The 18,866-nt window shown below is 43.5% G+C and overlaps 8 protein-coding genes across 8 annotated transcripts; 4 read left to right on the top strand and 4 right to left on the bottom strand.

The window, feature by feature from the left end:
* Position 1: 1 nt before the first annotated feature.
* On the top strand, positions 2–1,667 carry K450DRAFT_221156 (uncharacterized protein). The gene is made up of 6 exons (XM_051585669.1): positions 2–249; positions 346–517; positions 609–787; positions 851–1,008; positions 1,078–1,254; positions 1,332–1,667. The coding sequence occupies exons 1-6, from the start codon at positions 126–128 to the stop codon at positions 1,560–1,562; spliced, it is 1,041 nt and encodes a 346-aa protein (XP_051449030.1). The 5' UTR covers positions 2–125; the 3' UTR covers positions 1,563–1,667.
* A 3-nt stretch (positions 1,668–1,670) lies between these two features.
* Positions 1,671–3,010, bottom strand: K450DRAFT_221152 (uncharacterized protein). Its single transcript, XM_051585668.1, has 2 exons — positions 2,429–3,010; positions 1,671–2,357 (listed from the first exon to the last, which is right to left on the bottom strand). Exons 1-2 carry the CDS (start codon positions 2,987–2,989, stop codon positions 1,779–1,781), a joined length of 1,140 nt encoding a protein of 379 aa, XP_051449029.1. The 5' UTR covers positions 2,990–3,010; the 3' UTR covers positions 1,671–1,778.
* Positions 3,011–3,100: 90 nt separating this feature from the next.
* K450DRAFT_268019 (uncharacterized protein) lies at positions 3,101–3,691 on the bottom strand (the record flags this gene model as incomplete). The annotated part of the gene is made up of 1 exon (XM_051592860.1): positions 3,101–3,691. One exon carries the CDS (start codon positions 3,689–3,691, stop codon positions 3,101–3,103), a length of 591 nt encoding a protein of 196 aa, XP_051449028.1.
* Positions 3,692–3,889: 198 nt separating this feature from the next.
* K450DRAFT_221145 (uncharacterized protein) lies at positions 3,890–9,552 on the top strand. The gene is made up of 7 exons (XM_051585667.1): positions 3,890–4,059; positions 4,156–5,772; positions 5,840–5,988; positions 6,051–6,126; positions 6,212–7,100; positions 7,163–8,003; positions 8,075–9,552. The coding sequence occupies exons 2-7, from the start codon at positions 4,216–4,218 to the stop codon at positions 9,456–9,458; spliced, it is 4,896 nt and encodes a 1,631-aa protein (XP_051449027.1). The 5' UTR covers positions 3,890–4,059; positions 4,156–4,215; the 3' UTR covers positions 9,459–9,552.
* An 845-nt stretch (positions 9,553–10,397) lies between these two features.
* Positions 10,398–13,689, bottom strand: K450DRAFT_221140 (uncharacterized protein). The gene is made up of 12 exons (XM_051585666.1): positions 13,216–13,689; positions 13,085–13,143; positions 12,942–13,021; positions 12,192–12,856; positions 11,934–12,118; positions 11,733–11,862; positions 11,549–11,662; positions 11,404–11,484; positions 11,160–11,340; positions 11,043–11,076; positions 10,819–10,967; positions 10,398–10,746 (listed from the first exon to the last, which is right to left on the bottom strand). Exons 1-12 carry the CDS (start codon positions 13,510–13,512, stop codon positions 10,556–10,558), a joined length of 2,166 nt encoding a protein of 721 aa, XP_051449026.1. The 5' UTR covers positions 13,513–13,689; the 3' UTR covers positions 10,398–10,555.
* Positions 13,690–13,812: 123 nt separating this feature from the next.
* Positions 13,813–14,838, top strand: K450DRAFT_221131 (uncharacterized protein). Its single transcript, XM_051585665.1, has 4 exons — positions 13,813–13,901; positions 13,969–14,150; positions 14,216–14,520; positions 14,616–14,838. The coding sequence occupies exons 1-4, from the start codon at positions 13,842–13,844 to the stop codon at positions 14,717–14,719; spliced, it is 651 nt and encodes a 216-aa protein (XP_051449025.1). The 5' UTR covers positions 13,813–13,841; the 3' UTR covers positions 14,720–14,838.
* A 57-nt stretch (positions 14,839–14,895) lies between these two features.
* On the bottom strand, positions 14,896–16,990 carry K450DRAFT_268015 (uncharacterized protein; the record flags this gene model as incomplete). The annotated part of the gene is made up of 2 exons (XM_051592859.1): positions 14,896–16,259; positions 16,363–16,990. 2 exons carry the CDS (start codon positions 16,988–16,990, stop codon positions 14,896–14,898), a joined length of 1,992 nt encoding a protein of 663 aa, XP_051449024.1.
* Positions 16,991–17,539: 549 nt separating this feature from the next.
* On the top strand, positions 17,540–18,772 carry K450DRAFT_221126 (uncharacterized protein). Its single transcript, XM_051585664.1, has 3 exons — positions 17,540–17,849; positions 17,908–18,088; positions 18,171–18,772. The coding sequence occupies exons 1-3, from the start codon at positions 17,581–17,583 to the stop codon at positions 18,663–18,665; spliced, it is 945 nt and encodes a 314-aa protein (XP_051449023.1). The 5' UTR covers positions 17,540–17,580; the 3' UTR covers positions 18,666–18,772.
* Positions 18,773–18,866: the final 94 nt, after the last annotated feature.

Genomic DNA, 18,866 nt, shown 5'->3' with positions numbered 1-18,866 from the left:
GGAGCAATCTTTGTTTTTGTGAGTAAAGTTATGTTTTTTGGGCCATTTTGACTTCACTTTCTGTTCCAACCAACAAGGGACTTCCAAAACCGCATCCTCTGCTTTTTACATCCAGTATAGACACAATGGCATCTGCTGCAGTTTGGAATGCAGACAACGGCTTCGTGGACGGAATTCTGAGAGGATACAAGTCTGGAATCCTTAATTCCTCCCACTATCTCAATCTGACACAGTGCGAAACGGTTGAAGGTATGAAGAACATTCGAGTGCGGTTGAGCTGACTTAATTGAAAATATGTTCATACTGGAAAATCTCTTAACATCGCGATACTTTTTTAAACTATAGACGTTCGACTTCAGCTTAGTGCTACTGACTATGGCAACTTTCTACAAAACGAGCCTTCGCCAATATCTACGTCCACGATCTCAGAAAAGCTTACACAGAAATTGGTCGCCGAATTTGACTTCCTCAGAACCCAAGCTGTCCAACCTTTGGCCAAGTTTTTAGATTATATAACGTAAGTTGTTCATTTCAAAGAATGATGTAGAACGATTGTATTAGTAGGTATCCAATGCATCTGCTAACGCTGACTTACCTGTCGCTTCCAGCTATTCTTATATGATCGATAATGTCGTGTTGCTGATCACCGGAACTTTGCATGAGCGCGATACTCACGAACTTTTGGATCGTTGCCATCCTCTTGGCGTGTTTGACACTATGCCAGCACTTTGTGTAGCAACTACCGTGTCTGAACTCTACAACACCGTCTTGATCGAAACCCCTTTGGGTAAGTCTCTTAGCAGGTTTAGTTACCAAACACGTAGAACACACTCTAATGATGCATCAATAGCACCCTACTTTGCCAACTGCCTCAGTGCTCAGGATTTGGACGAATTGAACATTGAAATCATTCGCAACACATTGTATAAAGCCTATCTTGAAGATTTCTATGATTTTTGCCAAAAGATCGGTGGCCCCACAGCTGAGATTATGGGTGACATCCTTCAGGTTTGTGAATAACAGCCGATTGACACGTCTCAGTATAATCAAAGGTTTGCTAACTTTACTACCATGCAGTTTGAAGCCGATCGACGCACTATCAACATCACAATCAACTCTTTCGGTACTGAGCTTCCCAAAGAGGATCGAAAAAAACTATATCCCAACATTGGTAGATTGTTCCCAGAAGGAAATGCTGCCCTTGCAACAGCTGATGATATTGATCAAGTAAAGACAGCTTGCGAAGTCTTTTCGGTAAGTTACCTAGAAATGTATTCAGATGTGTAGTTGATGGACAGCACACAAATGGACTAACGTCCTGTTTTCTTCAGGAATACCGAGTTTTCTTTGATCAAGCCGTCAGCGAATCGACTATGGAAGACAAGTTTTTCGCACATGAAGTATTCTTGAACCGCCTCGCATGGCAACAACAGTTCCACTTTGGAACCTTCTATGCGTATGTTAAATTGAAGGAGCAGGAAATTCGTAACATTGTATGGATTTCCGAGTGTATATCTCAAAACCAAAAGGACAGAATTTCAAGCTACATTTCTATATTCTAGATAGAAACTTTTTTTTAGTTTTCGAAATCAACACTTCCTATAAAAAAATCGAATTAAACATCTTCCTCATTTGCACCTACGCTTAATTCCATCATTTTTGAAGTAACTAAGGAATTTTGTGCTAGACTAAGCTACAGAGGATACGATAATGCGGTAAAAAAGTAAGAGAAATTGTGTTGAGATGAAATACAGCCGGCGTCCCATATCACTCAGCATTCACGCAGTGCTGACAAACTTCTTCTTAAGTTCTTCGACGCCTGATACAAGCTTTTCGAGTGTTTCGGTCGCTGTGAGTGTGCCATTTTCAGTGAAGGCTTTAGCCACGGCGAAGCTTTGACCGGACCACATAGAGGCATAATCACCACCCTTTCCATCCTCCTTGGCCTTTGCAGAAATGTCCATGGTACGGGCTGAGTGAATGTCATAACTCGGTATATCATCTTCACCCGTGCATGCTTCATGTATTTTTTCAATAAAGCGGTTTGTAATGCCTCTAGCATATCGACCAGTGAAAGCACGTGTCAATTGAGTAGCCTCTGGTTGAGAGTTCATCAACGCTTCCCTGTGGTAGCTTGGTAAGATGGTGCTTTTGGAAAGCATAAACAACGTGCCCAATGCGGCAGCATCGGCTCCAAGCATAAAACTGGCCAGCACAGATCTTGGATCTGAAATACCACCAGCAGCAATGACGGGCACTTTGTGTCCAACAGCGTCCACGACTTGAGGTAACAGCGACATGGTACCAAGCTGAGATTCTATTTTTGTACTATCAAACTTACCTCGATGGCCACCAGCCTATGAGGCAAACCATGAGTTTTGTTTTTCCTGCTTAGCTGAATCCCATCAACATAGTATGGCACACCCACCTCGTATCCTTGAGCAATAATGGCATCGACAGCATCTTGTTGATTTGGCCTATTTACCAAAACTGATGCTTCATGCACAGTTGTGGCTGTTCCAATGACGAAAGTGCCAGCCCCTTTCAACTTGGCGATTACGCCATCAGGCATTTCTCCAAAGGTAAATGAAAACACTGGGCAACCTTCTTCCAATAGCACGCTCAACTGGTCCTCAAATGGGTATGAACGTGGCGTATAACGATCAGGCGTTTCAATGCCAAGTTCGCCTCGGAAAGTATCGAGAACCTTATCGCTTATATAGCGTTTCTTATTTGTAAAGTCATCGGGGACAGGGGAAATGGCAGGGGGGGCAAACAGATTGACAGCAAACGGGTTGTTGGTCAGACGCTTGATTTCGCGAATGGAATCGCGAATCTTGGCCGGTGAAAATAGCGCGGCGGACAAACTACCAAGGCCACCTGCATTAGACACTTCAGCGACTACGGCTTCAATGGAGTAAGGAGCACAAGGTGCTTGGATAATGGGATATCGTAGGTTCAACCGTTGTGCTAAGCGTGAATTGAACATGTTAAGAAATGAAAAATAGAAAAACGCTGAATTAATAATGGCAGTGTCGCTAGTATTTATTTAGATGGTGCGAGTCATAATAAGTCATGGCGAGCAGCTATGTAGAGCGAATTAGTTGGGTTTGGCGAGGGATCCTGGTATGGTTTTGGGAACCTCTGGAAATTGCATACTTTGCAGTCTAGCAGCGGCATCCTTCTTCGCCTTCCTCTTCTGCACTTCTCGCTCTCGTAGGTAATAAAAGTCCCGATGCAATATGTAGGTCACAGGAGTGGGTTTCAAAGGTGGGGTTGACGCTGCAGGAGGCGGGGTTGGAGAATCCGGCTGTGCAGAAGTTGTCTTCTTAGCATCCTCATTCTGCTTGTCTTTTTCCTTGGCTTGTTCGTCGTCTGACTTTGTATTGCCTTTCCATGTGTTCCATATGCCAGTTCCTATGCCAGATAAGAGGTCTGAAACGCTATTGGATTCTGGCTTGGCATCGGTATTTTTGGCTACGGGGGGTTTTGGAGAAGCTGGCGATGCCGGTCGTGGTGAGGCTCCGCCATTCCTTGAGCAAAAATTAGCGTCATTAAGATGAGATTTGCAAACGTAAAACCAATCTTCGTTGGAGTTATCGGCCGACGTAAGAACTACCGATGAAAACTTTGAACAAACAAAGCAGGGTCGTTCGGAAGCTGTTGCACGTAGGATATACTGGTTTTTCATTTAGGCAGCGGTATCAGCACCGAAAATTTACCCTTTGGAGCGGAATAGCGGGAAGACAATAGCCAGTAGGGAATTCACGATCTTCCGGGCGAATGATAAATGATTTGCCGCGCTCGCCTCGCACTGGGTTCGTTGTCTGAACTACAAATTAAAGTTGAAAAAAAAAAGAAGAGGGTCTGATTAATAACAGTTTGGAAATACTTCTTTACTGCAAGTTCAACACTCCACTGACATCGGTTATCCCGCCTTTTTTTTTATTAAGGGTATTGTTTGCGTATAAAGGAGTCAACTCGGTAATTCCTTGCAATCTACTGGGCACGTGTCATACCAACTTTTTCCAAGGCTCGCTCTTTTTTTTTTTCCAATAGGTGCGGGTTAATTTGAGACATTCGTCTAGAGCATCTGACATCTTTAGTTCCATTCTGGTTTCCCCCGCAGAGTAACTTACCGCTCTCACTGTTTAGATCTCCATTACTACCGCTGGTTGTTCAATTCGTGGGCTCCAACCACCAATATCCTACACTATGTCATCTCAACGAAAAGGGCTGAGACGCTGGCTCGTACGGCTACATCTCGCCCGAGCAAAAGATGAAGATTCCGAAGACCCTAACCAGTCATTACGACGAACTGAATCCACAGCATCACAAACGTCCAAACGACGAAGGCTATATATCAACATGAAAAGTTCTTCCGACACGGCTGACCCAAGCGAACAATCCTGGGTCAGCAATCGAGTGCGCACAGCAAAATACACCCCTCTCACATTCATACCCAAAAATCTGTTTGAACAATTTCGCAATGTTGCCAACTTGTACTTTTTATTCTTGGTCATTCTTCAGTGTATACCCACATTCGGCGTTACAAGTCCTGTATTGTCTGCAATGCCACTTGTGGCCATTCTGGTTATTACTGGTATCAAAGACGCATTTGAAGACTGGAAACGAAACCAGAGTGACCGGCGCCTCAACACTGCCAAAACCATGACGTTAAGTCACTGGACGAATGTCAATATCCCAGACCTTACAACCGGCCGCTGGCATCGTTTAAAAATCTTTTGCGGCCTGTTTACCATGTTGGCTGGCCTTGAAAACGAGTGCACAAACGCCTATAGACAAGCTCGCGGTGGCCATGACGCAGAAAGCTCAACCGGGGTTCCTACCTGCGTATCATTTCAGAAAAAGCAACAGCTGGAGTACACCCAATCGCAGCAATTGAGAAGCTACCCAAATATCAGCATTCAAAAACCCGTTGATACTCCAGACTACACTACCAATGGCGAAACCCCGCAGGAAAACGGAACGCCAGCTGCTCTATCTCCCCAAAACAAACGCCTGCTGAGCACAATGAGAACTCGCTCTGGCTCATTTCGTGCCGAGCTAAGCAACATCTTTAAACCCAAAAATCGCACACCTTATCGACCTGGTATCATTCCACACAATGTCCTACACCGAACCGCTACTCATGATACGGGTGCACAGTCATCCAATAGACATAGTATGGACCTCAGCTCGGTGTATGCTGCTGATCAGCAGATCGGGCATGAACCTTTAACTCCCGATTGCCGTGTCAAATGGAACGAGACACTTTGGCAGGATGTCAAGGCTGGCGATTATGTGTTGCTGAAGAACGATGAGCCTGTTCCTGCCGATGTTATTATTCTTTCATCATCGGAGCCTGATGGTGTTTGCTACGTCGAAACCAAAAATTTAGATGGTGAAACCAATCTCAAAATGCGAAGGTCACTGCAAGCCACCGGAGAAATTTACAGTGTTCACGACTGTGAGAGAGCCAGCTTTTATATTGAAAGCGAACCCCCACATGCTAACCTGTATCAGTACAATGGTGTTTTACGTTGGCAAGTTAGCAATGACAATGACTCTGATGATTTTGCTACTGGAGTGTCCCATCAGAAGACCGAAGCCGTCACTTACAACAACATTCTACTCCGCGGCTGTGTGCTTCGAAACACTAAATGGCTTATTGGTATGGTTATGTTCTGCGGTAATGAGACCAAAATTATGCTCAATACTGGCAAAACGCCAAGTAAACGCAGTAAGATGGCCAAAGGCACCAATCCACACGTAAGTTCAAAGTGATTAAAAATAGTAAAGACGAGTCCACGTCTAAATATATCTTCCGTTATTCCAGGTTGTGGCTAATTTCGCCTTGCTGGCCATTCTATGTATTGTGAGCTCGGTCGTCAATAGTATAGAGTACCGCCAAGGTGGTTCCTCACCCTACTTTGGTTACGGAACGGATGGTGGTACCGCTGCCTTTTCTGGATTTTTGACATTTTGGTAAGTCGAGCTTTAAGGAAGCTATGAAAGCCCGTAGAATACTAAATCGTTTTTCTCAATAGGGTGACACTTATTCTGTATCAAAATATTATTCCTATCTCCTTGTATATCTCTGTTGAGATTGTAAAGACATTGGCTGTAAGTTCTTTTTTTTTTTTTGATTGTTTCCCGAACAAATGCTTGCAGCAGACCCACTAATTGGCTCTTTACTTGTCATGATCAGGCCTATTTTATTTTTGCTGATATCGACATGTATAATGAAGAAACTGATCAACCATGTATACCAAAAACTTGGAATATCTCTGACGATTTGGGCCAAATCGAATACATCTTTTCCGACAAGACAGGAACATTGACACAAAACGTTATGGAATACCGACGTTGTACAATTAACGGTGTGTCCTATGGTTTAGGTACCACCGAAGCCGAACAAGGTGCCAAAAAACGAGACCAGCACGACACGAATGCCGTGCCAGAACCTATGACTGACGATAAAAAAATCAGTGACAACGACGACGACGATGATGATGATGATGACTACTCGCCTGACCTGGAAAAGGCATCTCGCATCATGTATAAGAAGCAGGCTGAATTGTTTGACAACAAATTTTTAGGGCCCAATCCCTCGTTCGTTGATCCAAAGCTGTTTGATGACCTGGCCGCCAACAATCAGCAATCCAATGCTATTGTCCACTTCTTTTCATCTCTTGCCCTCTGCCATACCGTCATTGTTGAGCGACCTGACCCCGACAATGAGAATTTCCTTGAATACAAGGCTCAAAGTCCTGATGAAGCTGCTTTAGTCGCCACTGCTCGTGACCTTGGGTTTGCTTTCATCGGACGAGAGAAAGATACCATCTTTCTTGATGTCATGGGTGAACGCAAAGAGTTTGAACTACTCAATGTTCTCGAATTCAACTCCAGTCGTAAGCGCATGAGTGTCATTGTCAGAGCGCAGGATAGCGACCGCATCATTCTACTCTGCAAGGGTGCCGATTCCGTTATATATGAGCATTTGGAAACTGACTTTAAGGATCAACCTGATCTCGAAAAATCTCAAAAGGGTTTACAAGAAGCAACCACTCGTGACCTGGAAGAGTTTGCTAATCAAGGTACAAATCATTCGCTTTTGTCTATGAATGTCTAAACAGTTCATTCATCCATCATTTTTTAGGTCTTCGTACACTTTGTCTTGCTTTCCGCTTTATTTCTGAGGAGGAGTACGCCGAATGGCACAAGGAATATCAAGAAGCCGCCAATAGCATCAGCAACCGCGAAGAAAAGCTCGAAGAAGCTTGTGAAGAGATTGAGCACTCCCTTATTTTACTCGGTGGTACTGCTATCGAAGATAGATTGCAAGATGGTGTCCCCGATACAATTGCAGAGCTGTCACATGCTGGTATCAAGATTTGGGTGTTGACTGGTGACAAGACTGAAACAGCCATCAATATTGGGTTTGCCTGTAATCTCCTTACAAACGACATGATGCTCATTGTTATCAAAGCCACTACTCGGGATAGTACCAACGAGCAACTGCGAGAGGCTATTGAGAAGATGGAAACAGCTGATAATGAAAACGGTGTACAGAAGCGTGCCCTAGTCATTGATGGTAGTACTCTCAAGTATGCCCTCGAAGCTCACTCAAAAGATCTTCTTCTCGAACTTGGAACTCGCTGCGCTAGTGTGGTTTGCTGTCGTGTCAGTCCCATGCAAAAGGCTCAAGTTGTCTCCTTGGTCAAGAAAGGATTGAATGTCATGACTTTGGCTATTGGTGATGGCGCTAACGACGTCTCCATGATCCAAGCTGCCAACGTTGGTGTTGGTATCTCTGGTGTGGAAGGACGACAAGCTGTCATGGCTTCCGATTATGCCATTGCTCAGTTCCGCTTCTTGAAAAAACTTGTGTTGGTTCATGGACGCTGGTCGTATCTTCGTACCGCTAACATGATTTTCACCTTCTTTTACAAAAACATCGTTTGGACCTTTGTGCTTTTCTGGTACCAAATCTTTTGTCAGTAAGTAATAATGACATACATGCAGTGAGAACTCATTTTGAACTCGCCATAACCCTTTGCATCCATATTAGATTCAGCGGTACCATGATGTTTGACTACTCTCTTGTGACTCTATACAACTTGGTGTTCACATCTCTTCCATGTATCTTCTATGGTATCTGGGATCAAGACCTGGATGCGACTCGGTCCCTCAAATATCCGGAGTTATATCTAATGGGTCTGCGAAATGATGTCTTCAAAACTTGGCGATTCTGGCTAACCGTCTTTGACGCTATATATCAGTCGGTGGTCTGCTTCTTCTTCCCTTACCTGTTACTTATTGGTGGCTCAGTGGACCCTCAAGGCAAGGATATCAACGGTGTCTTCGAACTTGGAACCATTGTTTCCGGCATTTCTGTCTTCGTTGTCAACCTTTTCGTTGGTCTTACTTTGCACGCATGGACTTGGATTCAGGTTTTGATCATTACTTTATCTACCCTGACATACTTTCTTTGGGTAGCCATCTACTCTCAATTCAATGTCTTCACGTTCGCTGGTCAAGTTGATTTGTTCGGTCTTGGCTACTTCTGGCTCGTGCTCATCGTCACGATCGTGGCTTGCTTCCTTCCCCGTGTTGCGGCTATGCATTACCTACATCAATATCATCCCTATGATAACGAAATTATCCGTGAAATTGAATTACTGCCCAGCAAACGAGGCAATCGCCGCGTTTCAAGCGCCTCAGAAGATCCTAATATGATGAGGACTCTTAACAGCCACGGTGAGTCCGTCTCCCGTCTTATTTCGCGAGCTACCCGTAGAACCACAACTGAATATGCATCAGATGATTCATCGAGTGATGAAGATACTGCTCACAGTGGTGGTGGCGCTCGTCTAAGACGACCAAGTACCCGAACCAGTTTGACTACTCCTCCTAGAGCCATGATCACACGGCATCATCGTCAACCTTCCCTGACATCCATCAAAAGTGATCGAATTCTTTACCTACAATCCGGCAAAAGAGCATCCTTCACCGGTTTCGCATTTTCTGCTGACGACTCCTCCCCATACGACACCATTCGCCAATCAGTTTATCGAAGAAACAGTCAAGCAGCTGCTTCTCAGCCTAATCTCCCCCATCAAGACGTGGAAATGGTCAATGTGAAGGCAGCCGAAGCACGTCAAAGAAGAGACTCTTCTACTCCCGATGACGATTGGATTTCCCTGCACTTTGCACCGTTATCTCGCAGTGAATCTGCTCCAGCCCCTAATACAGAAGCGGTACGATCCGGCACTGCTGGAAAGAGTAAGATGTCTAACGTCATGAATAATCCAGAGGAAGAAGCAAAAACTCGACAATCCATCCGTGAATTTGTTACCAGAAGACTCTCTTCCCCTCGTTCCTCTTTGAGACCCAATGAACTGTATCCAAATACAGCGCAAGTCATGTCAGATCAGCCAGATGCTGATCATTAAACTCGGCTACCTTTGCTGTTTGTACAGCCGTCAAGCTGTGTAATCAATCCTCTTTTCCCTCCTTTGATTTCCTCCCGATATTCTTATTTCTCTAGATAGATTTTTCGAGGACAGGCTTGTCCTTTCTCATTCCGTTCATTTTCTTTCCTTTTTCCTCTCTTAATTCTCTTTCTTTGATCTTGTTGTTATGGTTCTACTTTGTAATTTTACCTGTCATAGTCAACTGCATCTCTCATGTACCTCTACCTCTATAAATTGTGATAGCGTGGTTTCTTTTGGGACATTACCGATGGCGAATGATAATTGGGCTGGTGGGTACTGAGTGGGCAACAGTACCGTTCGTTCAAGTGGTTCAGTATCGTCGAACTGCTGATGAAAGTCACTGACATTGTATGCTAAGAATGAAAAGTGACTTGTTGTCGCGCGAAGTTATCCGTTGTTGAAAGTTTCTTTTGGTCCTCCAGACTCTATGTTTTATTTATGCTGGTGGCGGCTCTTACTTCTCGACGAGTATTTTGGCAGCTGGTGGGCAGCCTAGCAGCCGAGATGAGCAGTTTTGCCTCAGCAACCTATTAGACAAGCAGAATGCTAGCTGGCATGGACACTCATATACGGGAGACTAAAACACCTAAAAGTAACGAAAATGGTTCGTTTTGCTCGTTCCTACGCCTTGAATTTTAGCGAAACCTCAAATACTTTAAAGGACTTTTCTAGCTTGCGAAGGGGATATGTGAGGAATCACAGAGATCTCAACACTGAGGACGTATGAAGTATACACGCGCAGGGAGCGTCTAAACAGTCATGATAAAAAAGGTGTGTAGGTAAGATTTCAAAGGATGACAGCAAGTAAATGGAGGGAACGTCAGTAGGTAACCAATTAGTGTGAAGAAGAGCAGTCTATGTGTACTTTTCTGCACATTCAATCCAGCATATAACTTGCGGCGAAGTTATCACTCAGGGAGTGAAGTGTTTTGATATATAAAGTAATGTATTTGCACGAGTTTATATATTAAAAAAAAGAAAAGGAGATGGTGATGGTGCTGTACAAGAAGGAAATAAAGAAAAATGGTATGAACATATCCTTTGTGTGCTACTACTCATTCAGTATTGCACCAAACTTTGACACGTTCCTTGAAATAACGTTCCAATCGGGTGGCACATTTTGCATAGCTCGTAGTTTCCGCATTATAAGTTCTGCAATTATCAAAAATCTTTTGGGCATCCTTGATAAACATATCCATAGTAGAGTAGACATCGTTTTCAACATTAGCTTCCAAGGCAGATAAATCTGCATGAGGACAGGAACAATTTGTCAATGGTGGTAGGTGGAAATTGGCACATATGAACACGGTGGTCTTACCCATAGGCTCTTTGATAACCTCGTAATAGTCAGTAACTTCATCGCCATTGACAGGCTGTTGGAATGGCCAAGCATCGCGATGCGTTGATAATTCAGTGACCAAATGTCGCATTTGATTAAAGTGAGGGGGTCGCTGTGGACGACTAGGACTGTAGAAGCAAGCAAGATTAGCAAATCCAGCCGAGGTAAGCGCAAGGTATCCTTCATTTAAAATTACTACTTACATGATATCCATTTCTGGGGTCCATCCGGATTCGGCTGCCAGGTTACATATCATGTTAATAAATATAATGCGTAGAATACAAACATCCAGTCAAACAAGTATGAAAGCATCTGCTTACGTATTCCGGGAACTTTTAATGGATCTATTGACCTAGTTCCATCTTCGTGCAATGGAATCTTGATACCAGGGTGCACAATATGAGATGTTGAATATTGTTTCGTTTTCTCCAGAACTGCTTTTCTCTGTGCTGACAAGATTTCAAACACCTTTAAATACTTTACTCGTGGTACCATCGTGCACTAAGTGGGGAGAGTCAGTACATCATTCAATACGGCCGAAAAGATGTAGCGCCTTGACTTTACCTGCATGATAGTACCGCCTTCATAATCCTTGATGTATCCAACCCACTTATGACGATCAAGAGTGATTTCCGTCGTAAAACCCTAAACATGGACTTATAGTGTCAGTCCACCTGATAGTATACGCTCGTTCACTCGCCTTACTTGCCTGTTTTCGAAAATAGCCCGTAGCATAATTATCAGCGTATGTCAAAAAATGTCGCATGTTGGTATTGGCAGATATATAATCCTTGAGGTGATTCATCAAATGCGCGCCATATCCCTAAGGTTCAAGTTCAACAGCAATTAGCATACTGGCGGAATGCCTAAGCTCAAAACGACATGTGACATACCTTGACTTGTTCAGTGGATGATATAGCACAGAACACAATTTCAGCAAACTCTTGTTTATCAAAAGGACGATAACAAATGCCACCAATGACCTTCAGAGGCTTTCTTACTAATGCCATGCTTAAATGATTACTGAAAAATAGAATGTTAGTCGTCAATGTACATTGGAACCCCCCCCCCCCAAAAAAAGGACTCTATCGTACCGGTCATAAACAAGACGCGCGATATACTCTTTGGGCATCTTGGGAAGCTGTTTCTGGAAAATATTCTTGAGACCAGTCAAGAGTATCATACTTTCAGGCGCACCATCGTTCTTCACCACTCGGAACTCTATCTCTCCTCGTCGTTCCTCTATGACAGATATACTTTCTTTTCTATCAGCAGCAGCCTGTACATGAGAAGAGAAATGTTATTTAGCGACTGTAAGAGATGCCGAGGAATGTGATATCGTCATGACTTACCTTACTGTCTTCAATTGACTGGCTGCTATTGTCCTCATTTACACTTTCATTCTCGTCTGCATCGACTCCATTCACTTTGTGATCTTCATCGTTGTCCAGTAATCGATCATTCTCCATGTTTTCGACTTTTATATGATTTACCGTTGTGGCATCGCCATTAACTTCATGATCGTCATCATCGTAGCCATTTTCTAAACCTTTTTCGTGATTTGGTTCATTGTCTGTGTTAGGAGAGTCTATGTCCATCCTTGAGTCGTTATGGCGGTCATTGGTCGATTCCACCTTTTCAGTGGTATCGTCATCCCAGTGTGATTCGTCTTCAGCGGTCTCGGCTTGAGGCATGTGTTCATCGCTGTCCGCTGCGTCTTCGTCATCCTTATGAGTGGCTTCATGTACTTCTTGCTCTTCTTCATCTTCTTCCTCATCGTCGTCATCATCCTCTTCTTCGTCAGCCTGCTCTTGACCTGCGGTTTCTTCATCCTCTTCTTCTTCTTCGTCTTCTTCATCATCGTCATCCTCTTCTTCTTCTTCTTCTTCCTCCTCTTCTTCGTCTTCATCCTCATCATGTGATGCATCTTCTTCAGCATCTTCATGACTAGACCGCCGTCGCTTTGATGGTCGCTCGTCTATGTCGTCAGCCCTATCTGCAATGGGACTGTCGTCGCCTGCGATGAAAATGGTGTCAATGGACTTGAAACGAAGGTAATATCCACCACACAAATGACTAAAAATTGGACAACGGATACTTACCTCCTTCGATGGAAGAGGGTGTGGAAGCAGAGGACAAAGAGTCCACTGATGGAGCGCGTTCGGCATTATGCACCATTTGTCTATTAAGTTGTCAATTAGCCAACTGCAAGCCGGTATTTTAGCCATTTTTCTCCTAGTCTTACTTTCTTAAAGATAATATATCCTCATCTACATAGTCGAAATCATCTAGTTTATCCTTTTCCTAAAAATCGAATAGGTCGTGAATATTGATTGGCAGCTCGAAATTCAAGCTTTGGTACGTTAATATATATACCTCCAATAATTCATCAATTCTGGTGGCTACTCTAAGGCGTCGTTCCATATCTTGCTCTCCATCGACGTGACTCGAGATAGCGTGTCCACACTCACATTGTCCTCCCATGTTATCCAAAGTGAATGAAGAAATTTCTGGTCGCCAACCTGTACAATCTCCGGCATTGCATTCATCACAGGGCAGATGACGAGCAATCCTCAGGAGCTGTTCTTGATACGTGAGTTGGTCAGGAGACTTTGACGCTGGTGGGTATGATGTAGACGCCAGCATGGCGTCAGTTTCCGGAGACGCTGTCATGTCTCAAACCAGCTGATTCGGCTGCTGTGGAAAAAGAAGTAGGGCCGAAATCAAATGGATTCCAACAGAACTAAGATAATCAACAATTGGATCGAAGTATAAACAGCTTGGTGTTTTACTTTGATCTGAAAGTCAAAGTATCAATGTCTAAAAAGCTGCAGTAAACTTCAAGTGTCGAGGCAACGAAATGGCTTGAGATTCACAAAAATCCCAACTCTCGTCGGTCCTTTCCAGAGTCACGTGTAGAATCCCAATTCACACCCAAAGGCAAGCAAAATCGGATTTGCTTCAATTGCTCAAGCTGCATATCTTTTTTTTTTTTCTATCCAATGGCCAGCATAATTTCTCACTTGGATGTGCCCTCAAGCTACCGCGATCAGCAGTATCGAGTATGTAAACGTGCATTGACCATGCCTCTTTGATCCAGCCTTTTTTAATTGTTGTTACAACACGTAGGGTACTTCAAATCAAATGGTTCAAGATCTGTCATCGAGTACAACGTTATACGTCGGCAATCTATCGTTTTATACGAGCGAAGAACAAATTTATGAACTTTTTTCGAAAGTTGGAGAGATCAAAAGAATCATTATGGGCCTCGACCGAAATCAGAAAACGCCTTGTGGGTTTTGCTTTGTAGAGTAAGTTGTGTTTCCATCGCCACATTTTCACGCTTGCTGTCCCACTTATCACGCTTGTTCTATAGATATTACCATCGCGACGACGCGCTAGATTGCATGAAATATGTCAATAGTACTAAATTGGATGAGCGAATCATTCGAACAGATTTGGACCCAGGGTTCAGAGAAGGACGACAGTTTGGCCGAGGTAAAAGCGGCGGTCAAGTGCGTGATGAATATCGACCGGATTATGATGCTGGTCGTGGTGGCTGGGGACATCTCCAGAGAATCAAGATAGAGCGAGAACGTGAAATGGCTGTCAAGGCTAATTACGAGGCTTCTGATGTGCCAACCGGTGCTGAAGAATACAAAAGTAGAGTTAACAATGCAGGTAGGTGCTTTCCAAACGTGTACAGATTTTAAAGTCTGGAAACATGGCTTACATAGCATGTCGGATGATTAACATTGGAATATGTACATCATCAGGTAAAGCCAAGCGTGCTAGAGACGACGAAGACGATGACGATGAAGACGAACGACGACGTCAAAACCCACGTTTCCGTGAACACGATGATGAAGACGAGGAATAGTACAAAAATAATAATAAAGAGCCAAAAAAAAAGAAGATATAATAACAGATTATTCGTGCGATTTTGGATAATGTGCGTCGTTTGGGACACTATTTGTATACACTACAATTAACAGGTCCGTTATATACAGGAGGAAGAGGCATAAAATCAATTGCGCTAAGGAAGAATAATCAGTTCTACTTATGAGTAGCAGCAGGCGCGATTAACGTTGAAAGCTTTCTCAAACTGGAATTCCGGATCATATTAGACCAAGTTTTGCGTTTTCGCTCTTTTACAAGAAGTTCTCTGTACGGGCTTTCTTTCCTGTCTCGTACGGATAACTTGTGTGCAGCATAGCCTGAGCGGTCATCATCGTCTGAACCATCGTTATCTGGGTCACTATCTGAAAAGTGATTGGAATGTTCCACTTCGCCTATGGTTTGTCCAACCGCCGTTTGTAGCAAGTCTTCATAGCTCTGCGCTCTGCTGTTGTTATTGGGGGTGCTGAGATCAGGTACACTGGCACTTTGCCCACCCGTGGGTATTCTCAAATTGGGGGTTGATTTGGAATGACGCGCACCTCGCTTTGAAAGCACTCTGGGAACCGTGCTTGCTTTTGGAACAACTGTCACCTTTTCTTCTTGGACAGGTTCTATCACCCAAGTCATTTCCAATGGGTTCTTGACCATATCCCATTCCTTCACCATGACACTGCAAAGATCACTATTGGGAGATCCGGTCTTCCAAGGTCCACTTTTTCGCGCTTTTTGAGAATTCCTTCTTACTGTTAGTCCGTTTGCACCCACGATGGGCACTTCCGCTCCATTTGGTTCAGAACAAAGATACAGAACTTGCCGGAGAGCTAGTAGTTCATTTTTTTGTATTGGTTTCATCTTGAGTAGTTTGATGTCTATGTTTAAATCTTCATCCGTACTAGCAAGGTCGAGACCAGGTAACTCTAGCGTCCAACGTCTTGGATCTTCTTCCCCTTCAGGAATTGGTATATCCATTGATGACAGAGAGTCAATAAACTCAACTCCACCGATTATAGACGGCTGCATATCGGTCAAAATTCGTGAAAGGATCAGACGGTTTGTAGGTAAGTATTGAGCGTTGCTAGTGGTGTTCATCAAAGCAGGTTGAAGGTAGACTTGGCTACCACCTTTGATGGAATGTTTATCGGTAATCTTCTTTATATTATTCATATCCAAGGTTGGACTAGCCATGCGCGAATGATCAGCACTCCATACAAATCGCCATAAAGCGTTGTGTTTTCCATTCGATACCATCTCCTTTGGTATGGATGCGAACCGAACCACTGGCGGATCCGTTATCCTTTGTTGTAATAACCTCCAAGACAAATAGCCTTCAGTATAACAATTGCGTAGTTTAAACGGCCGATTGACGAGTATTCTGCTCGCTTTATGCTGTACGATGTCCACTATCCGATCTCGCAAAAAGGCGGGTAAAAAATTATGAATTGGTTCTAAATCATTCCTTTTGATGATGGTCCACTTTTGCGGTTGATTTGCAGTGTGCTCGTCATGGATGTCCTGATACCCTAGGTATGAAATGAAAGCAAAGAGGAGCACATGATCAATGATGATGTTATGGCTTGGCTTGGCTCAATGAAATGCCAGATAAATAGACACCATCAAGCTTACCACTATTGATTGTATACTCAATGCGAGTGGATGCTTCGTCTTTGGCCAATCGAAGCGGATACAACTTATCTGGAAGGTCATAAGGAACTTCAAACGGCCATGGCACATGAAGGCGATGACCTAGTTGTATTTTTCGTGGCCAAAAGTAGCCAAAATCTGACCAGACACGCTGTAGTGCCACCCAAGCTCGGTTTTTATCCTTTGGCCATAACGAAAGGGCGGATTCCAGTTGCTGTCTGAGTTTCATGGTGGGTCGCAAAATATTAGCGGTTGAGAACCATGCCCTGGCGTCAAGCTGTAAAAGATGCAACGTCTTTCTTTCGGTATTGATGCTCGAGTAGTTTTCAAATAATAACTGACAATCTGAGAGGGCTTGAAGAGTGGTATATTCAAAAGTACTCCACACTACGCAGGAAGAAACTAAATTTGCCGTCCAGTCGCTCTGAGTAACAATAAACGTGCGGTGAGGTTGTTGATGTATAGTGATGATTTCGGGCATGGCGGACAAGACGAAGCACGGATAAGGAGCAGGTTTACCGGACGGAGTGATTCCATAGCGCCAAGGTACACTGGATAGTATTTGCTCTGAAGTGGAATCGTCAAGCTGAACAGGTTGATTAAGGGACATTGCCAATAATCTCGGTTCACTCAAGTGTTAGTTGGTCAAAACCAACTTCGTTCCAAATTTAAACACGCTGTGGTCGACGGGATCGCCCATTCCGGCCAAGCTATATATCACATGGTGCAAATACTACATAACCTCAGTGATATTTTGAGATAGAACATTGGAAACATTGACGATGCGACAAGTTCAAGGATCACGGGCCGTGTACTATGTCACACCTAAAGTTTGAGCAGCCTTTCACCAGTGGATTTTCTTTAATCACCTTAATCTGTCGTAGTAGGATTACTAGGTAAACAAGAGCTTTTTCTTTCTACCGTATCCCGCTTTTTCCTCGACATTCTATTTTACTTTTTCTCCCTACATCCCCCAATATCAGTCTACCCCGACTTGGTATGGCTCCGCGACCTACTTGTAAACCCAGGAACAAAGAATAAACGGTTTCATTTCAAAATCAGTGGTTATAAAGAGGGCGGACTCTGATTGGGTGCGATGCTTGCATAATCATCCCTCAGCATTAACAAGAATCCGCGGAATATAGCACATAGTTAATAGCATTAGTTTGAATTGCTCTCATCATCTCTTCCATCATAGCAATGTCTACCATAGTACCTCAAATCAAGCTGTCTGAAAATGGACCATCCGTGTCTCGTATCATATACGGTACTTGGCACATGACTGGAGTCGATCAGAATAATGAACATACTCTATCAGCACCCGAAAATATTCTTAGTCGCATAAAGGCTTGTTTGGCTGCAGGCATCACCACTTTTGACCTCAGCGACTTGTATGGATTTTATCAATTTGAAGCTCTGTTTGGAGAAGCTTTGAAATTGGAACCAGAAATCAAAGACCAAATCCAGATGTAAGTTTTCTGTTACCATGAACCGTCGTTACGACTGGCTAATCAATTTCATGACCAGTATCACAAAGACAGACATTGTGAAGCCATGTGAGGCGATTCCCAAATGTCGCATCAAGCACTACAATACAAGTCGAGAATACATTCTCCAGCAAGTTAATCGCTCTCTTGAAATGTTGGGTGTTAAGCACATTGACCTGCTTCTGCTTCACAGACAAGACATGTTAATGGATGCGGACGAAGTAAGTACATAATGCAACTCCAGAAAATCAAATAACAGGATAAGAGGATTTTTTTATATTAACGCGTGATTGTATGATATAGGTCGCAGAGGCTTTCAAACTTTTGCACAGTGAAGGCAAAGTTCTGCATTTTGGTGGATCCAATTTTACCATTCAGCACTTTAAATTGCTCCAGTCCAGATTACCCTTCCCGCTCGTGTCTAACCAATTCGAATTTTCTCCATATGAGATGTCTGCACTAACCGATGATCGACTTGATTATTTCCAACGCAAACGAATCGCCACTATGGCTTACTCTCCACTTGGATCAGGAAGACTATTTTCCAAGAATCCAGACGAACAAACACGTCGCCTCAGAGCGATATTGGAACAAACTGCTGCTGACTTGGGTCCAGATGTCACCATTGATCAAGTTTGCTATGCATGGATAATGATGCACCCCGCTAAGATTTGCCCTGTAATTGGAACCACCTCGCTGGATCGGATCTTGACCGCAGCTAAATCAGTTAGGCTGGTACTTGATCGTCAGCAGTGGACGGAAATTTGGAGCGCATCTACCGGTACTCAGGTACCATAAGCAGTACCGTACCTTTTAAAATGAGCTATTTGCTTATAGTGTTACATTACAATGTTAATAGAGTATATTGATATGCCTTTCTGAATGTTATCAGCTGATATCGTTATCGGTTAGAAAATGTCATGGATCGTTTAGCAAATGGGTTGAATAGTCATTGAGTAGACTGCTAATATTTGTAAAAAAATAATTAATGGTGCAATT

The sequence above is a fragment of the Umbelopsis ramanniana genome, assembly GCF_025399195.1.
Source record: "Umbelopsis ramanniana AG unplaced genomic scaffold K450scaffold_3, whole genome shotgun sequence".
Taxonomy (NCBI): domain Eukaryota; kingdom Fungi; phylum Mucoromycota; class Umbelopsidomycetes; order Umbelopsidales; family Umbelopsidaceae; genus Umbelopsis; species Umbelopsis ramanniana.
This window is presented reverse-complemented; position numbering and strand designations above follow the sequence as displayed.

What these genes read in the sequence shown, in the direction of transcription:
- K450DRAFT_221131 (XM_051585665.1), top strand. Translation starts at nt 13,842, where the DNA reads ATGGCCAGCATAATTTCTCACTTGGATGTGCCCTCAAGCTACCGCGAT. An exon ending in ACCGCGATCAGCAGTATCGA is followed by an intron (nt 13,902 to 13,968) that starts GTATGTAAACGT and finishes TACAACACGTAG; the next exon opens with GGTACTTCAAATCAAATGGT. An exon ending in TGTGGGTTTTGCTTTGTAGA is followed by an intron (nt 14,151 to 14,215) that starts GTAAGTTGTGTT and finishes CTTGTTCTATAG; the next exon opens with ATATTACCATCGCGACGACG.
- K450DRAFT_221126 (XM_051585664.1), top strand. Translation starts at nt 17,581, where the DNA reads ATGTCTACCATAGTACCTCAAATCAAGCTGTCTGAAAATGGACCATCC. An exon ending in ATCAAAGACCAAATCCAGAT is followed by an intron (nt 17,850 to 17,907) that starts GTAAGTTTTCTG and finishes TTTCATGACCAG; the next exon opens with TATCACAAAGACAGACATTG. An exon ending in TGTTAATGGATGCGGACGAA is followed by an intron (nt 18,089 to 18,170) that starts GTAAGTACATAA and finishes TGTATGATATAG; the next exon opens with GTCGCAGAGGCTTTCAAACT.
- K450DRAFT_221140 (XM_051585666.1), bottom strand. Translation starts at nt 13,512, where the DNA reads ATGACAGCGTCTCCGGAAACTGACGCCATGCTGGCGTCTACATCATAC. An exon ending in GAATTGATGAATTATTGGAG is followed by an intron (nt 13,144 to 13,215) that starts GTATATATATTA and finishes TTCGATTTTTAG; the next exon opens with GAAAAGGATAAACTAGATGA. An exon ending in ACCCCAGAAATGGATATCAT is followed by an intron (nt 10,968 to 11,042) that starts GTAAGTAGTAAT and finishes TTGCTTCTACAG; the next exon opens with TCCTAGTCGTCCACAGCGAC.
- K450DRAFT_221145 (XM_051585667.1), top strand. Translation starts at nt 4,216, where the DNA reads ATGTCATCTCAACGAAAAGGGCTGAGACGCTGGCTCGTACGGCTACAT. An exon ending in TCTGGATTTTTGACATTTTG is followed by an intron (nt 5,989 to 6,050) that starts GTAAGTCGAGCT and finishes TTTTCTCAATAG; the next exon opens with GGTGACACTTATTCTGTATC. An exon ending in AGATTGTAAAGACATTGGCT is followed by an intron (nt 6,127 to 6,211) that starts GTAAGTTCTTTT and finishes TGTCATGATCAG; the next exon opens with GCCTATTTTATTTTTGCTGA.
- K450DRAFT_221152 (XM_051585668.1), bottom strand. Translation starts at nt 2,989, where the DNA reads ATGTTCAATTCACGCTTAGCACAACGGTTGAACCTACGATATCCCATT. An exon ending in TTATTGCTCAAGGATACGAG is followed by an intron (nt 2,358 to 2,428) that starts GTGGGTGTGCCA and finishes TTTGCCTCATAG; the next exon opens with GCTGGTGGCCATCGAGGTAA.
- K450DRAFT_221156 (XM_051585669.1), top strand. Translation starts at nt 126, where the DNA reads ATGGCATCTGCTGCAGTTTGGAATGCAGACAACGGCTTCGTGGACGGA. An exon ending in TTATGGGTGACATCCTTCAG is followed by an intron (nt 1,009 to 1,077) that starts GTTTGTGAATAA and finishes ACTACCATGCAG; the next exon opens with TTTGAAGCCGATCGACGCAC. An exon ending in CAGCTTGCGAAGTCTTTTCG is followed by an intron (nt 1,255 to 1,331) that starts GTAAGTTACCTA and finishes TGTTTTCTTCAG; the next exon opens with GAATACCGAGTTTTCTTTGA.